At 45.3% G+C, this 2,835-nt stretch overlaps 1 protein-coding gene across 1 annotated transcript; it reads right to left on the bottom strand.

Moving 5' to 3' along the window:
* Window positions 1-563: 563 nt before the first annotated feature.
* Window positions 564-2,600, bottom strand: ASCL1 (achaete-scute family bHLH transcription factor 1). The gene is made up of 2 exons (XM_075205313.1): window positions 1,836-2,600; window positions 564-1,599 (listed from the first exon to the last, which is right to left on the bottom strand). Exon 1 carries the CDS (start codon window positions 2,435-2,437, stop codon window positions 1,850-1,852), a length of 588 nt encoding a protein of 195 aa, XP_075061414.1. The 5' UTR covers window positions 2,438-2,600; the 3' UTR covers window positions 564-1,599; window positions 1,836-1,849.
* Window positions 2,601-2,835: the final 235 nt, after the last annotated feature.

Raw genomic sequence — 2,835 nt, 5'->3', positions numbered from 1 at the left:
CTTGGAAACAGCATGAGGGATTTTTGAAAGTTTGCTTTTCTTGACCAAAAACAAGTAAAAAAATATATTTGGTTTATTAAAGCCAAGTTTATCCTACATTTTTTATATTCATAAAAATATCGGGAATACACTTTTTTTTTAATTGTACACAGTATATTGACTTAGATGTTTAATCAACAAATATAGTGCATGTAGGTTTAACACTGTTTAGTTTAGTCTTCATCAATTATGCAGGATGCTGTAGGGTGGATTGCTAGAGGAGGAGACAGGGACTGGAGTGTTCACTGGCTGGTATAGAGCGCCCCCTCTTCACTGCTTTTTTCTTTAGTCATCCTTTCTTGGATGCTGATTTAAGGACAATAAACCTATTAATCAATCCTTTGGCACTGGAATCTTTTCATGTACGGGATGGCAACAATTGGTACCCATCTTTATTGTGTCTGTCCTAAGTAGATACATCAGCCTGAGTTAACCCAAGTTTTCCTAGGCAGCATCCTGACACTCTGCACAGAATAAATCATAAGGCTTTTTTTTTTTTTAATATATAAAACATTTTATTATGAAACTATTGTGTAAAAAAAACACATTTGTTATGCAGGACCTTTGTAAGTTTGTAATAAAACAGTAAGAAAAGGCAGTGGTGTAAGGTTCCAAAAGGCAGCATAGAAACAATGAACCACTATTTTTGTGTTTGGACAATAGCTGCATAAACTTTGTTCACTGTGAACATCGTTTAATAACACAATTAATACATTATCAAAGTTTCTATAAAGTAAGACACATTGGTGCTAAAGTACATCTGTAGGAATTCCAACCCCACCTTAAAGGAGTGTCCTTTCACAAAACCACATACAAAATGGCAGTTGCAAGGTAATTATAGCAGGGATGGGCAGACTCAGTGCTCCAGCTGTTGCTGAAGTGCATGCGACATGATGCTCATCCATTCTTAAAAATACAGTTCGGCCACAGCTGGGGTTCCAAAGTCTGACTGTCACTGATATACATATATATAGACTACAAGTCTAAATAGCAGAGGTAATAAGCATTACATAATAATGTATCAAGATATACACATTGTTATAATATTTGTACAAAACCTCTATAAATCTCTCTCTTATATACAAAAATAGCTTAATATATCCCAAACATATGGGATAGATATAGATTTTTATAATAAAAAAAAATCACAAAAAGATTGGAAGCATGTTTAGATGAACGTGGTACAAAAATAGTAGAAGAGTGTTTTCAATGGGTTCTTTCAGCATAGTTTGAATACAAACTCCACAAATGACGATCCAGGAACTAACAGCATCCTTTAGTGAAAAAGCGATCTGTTACTACGGGCTAAAGATAGATTTTGGGGAAGCCCAGTGTCATGTTTAGGATCTTGTGGGCCAGAAATAGCTCTTCCTTGTGTGAGCAGAATGGTGTGTGCTTCACCACTCGTGTCTTCCACAGGTTCAAGTCTCTGCGCTCATCCTATGGACCCCGCGGGAGTGCAAATGTAGTGCTTCAGTGTTCTCGAGAGGCTCGTAGCTCCCATGTGCTTCACTTTCTCTTTCCGAGCAGTAAGGTGAATCTGCAGGCTGGGCAGCAGTCCTGAAATACAAAGAAACCGATCAGTTATTCATTCTAGTTATACAGACAAGGAAAAGGCGCAACATCAAAGGACGGGTTACACATTAATGTCTTTACTGTCAGACAGACTGTCTACTTTGACACTTGTAAGAGCAGGATAAGGAACTACTATGTCACTGCAGAAATATATAACAGCATGCACATGACAATCTCAGCAGACCAGTGCAAAGTATGGATTGAGGATGAAGACAACTCACCTGTTCCTTAAGGCTCAGAACCAAGTGGTGAAGTCTAGCAGGTCCTGCTCCTCTGGACTCAGGGGATCATAGGATCCTTCATCTGAAGAATAGGAAGAGACAGGAGACCCCGCCATAGAGTTCATGTCATGACAATAGTTTGGGGAGATGGTAGGTGACAGCACCCCGGACTGGAAAGCAGCACTGACAGCATCGTGTTCGTCCAGCAGTTGCTGCAGCGCTCGGATGTATTCTACCGCGGAGCGCAGGGTCTCCACTTTGCTCATCTTCTTGTTCGCAGCCCCATTGGGGACGTGTTCCCGTAGGGTGGCAAAGCCCAAGTTGACCAGCTTCACCCTGTTCCTCTCCCGTTCGTTCCTCCTGGCCACGGCTGCCGGTTGCTGCTGGGGGAGGCTGTACCCGAAGCCGTTGAAGTTTAGCCTCCTCTTGCACCTCATCAGCTCCGGGGATGTCGAGCGCTGCCTCTTCACCTGCTTTGGCACGGACTTGCCGCCGGACTGCTGTCCATCTGACGGGCTGAGCTGTAGGCTCTGTGCAAAGTAGCAGGCTGGCTGCAAGAAGTGCTGGCTGGAGCCGCTCTCCGCCTTGGCAGTGCTGTCCATCTGGCTATAGCTGTGGCTGGCCGAGCAGTGAGGGAGACTCGTGTCGCTCGCGTGTTACTCTGGCTGTGCGGGTGAGACTGTGTAAGAGGCGAGCCCCGCGCTCTGTCCCGCACGTTCCCTGGCTCGCTACACTGAGTGCTGGGGTCGCTCGGCCACCGCTGCCTTTTCAATGGGCACAAGCTCTACGCGCGCTGCCTGGCCCCGCCCCTCTCCCCGGGCTCCATTCTCTGTGGTTTGTTGTTCCAGTGCGTGCGCCTGGCGCGTGCCGCTGCGAGCGCTGAATAAACAACTGCAGACAGAGTGAGAGAGGGGCTGAGCTGGAGGCTGGCAACAACATCAACCTGCTCATACCATGCCCTCCAGTCTGTACTGCAACCTGTTCATACCATGCCCTCCAG

This window comes from Mixophyes fleayi, chromosome 4 (genome assembly GCF_038048845.1).
Source record: "Mixophyes fleayi isolate aMixFle1 chromosome 4, aMixFle1.hap1, whole genome shotgun sequence".
Classification (NCBI taxonomy): domain Eukaryota; kingdom Metazoa; phylum Chordata; class Amphibia; order Anura; family Limnodynastidae; genus Mixophyes; species Mixophyes fleayi.
The sequence above is the reverse complement of the archived record's forward strand: the minus strand, read 5'-3'. Positions and strand labels throughout refer to the sequence as shown.

What these genes read in the sequence shown, in the direction of transcription:
- ASCL1 (XM_075205313.1), bottom strand. Translation starts at nt 2,437, where the DNA reads ATGGACAGCACTGCCAAGGCGGAGAGCGGCTCCAGCCAGCACTTCTTG.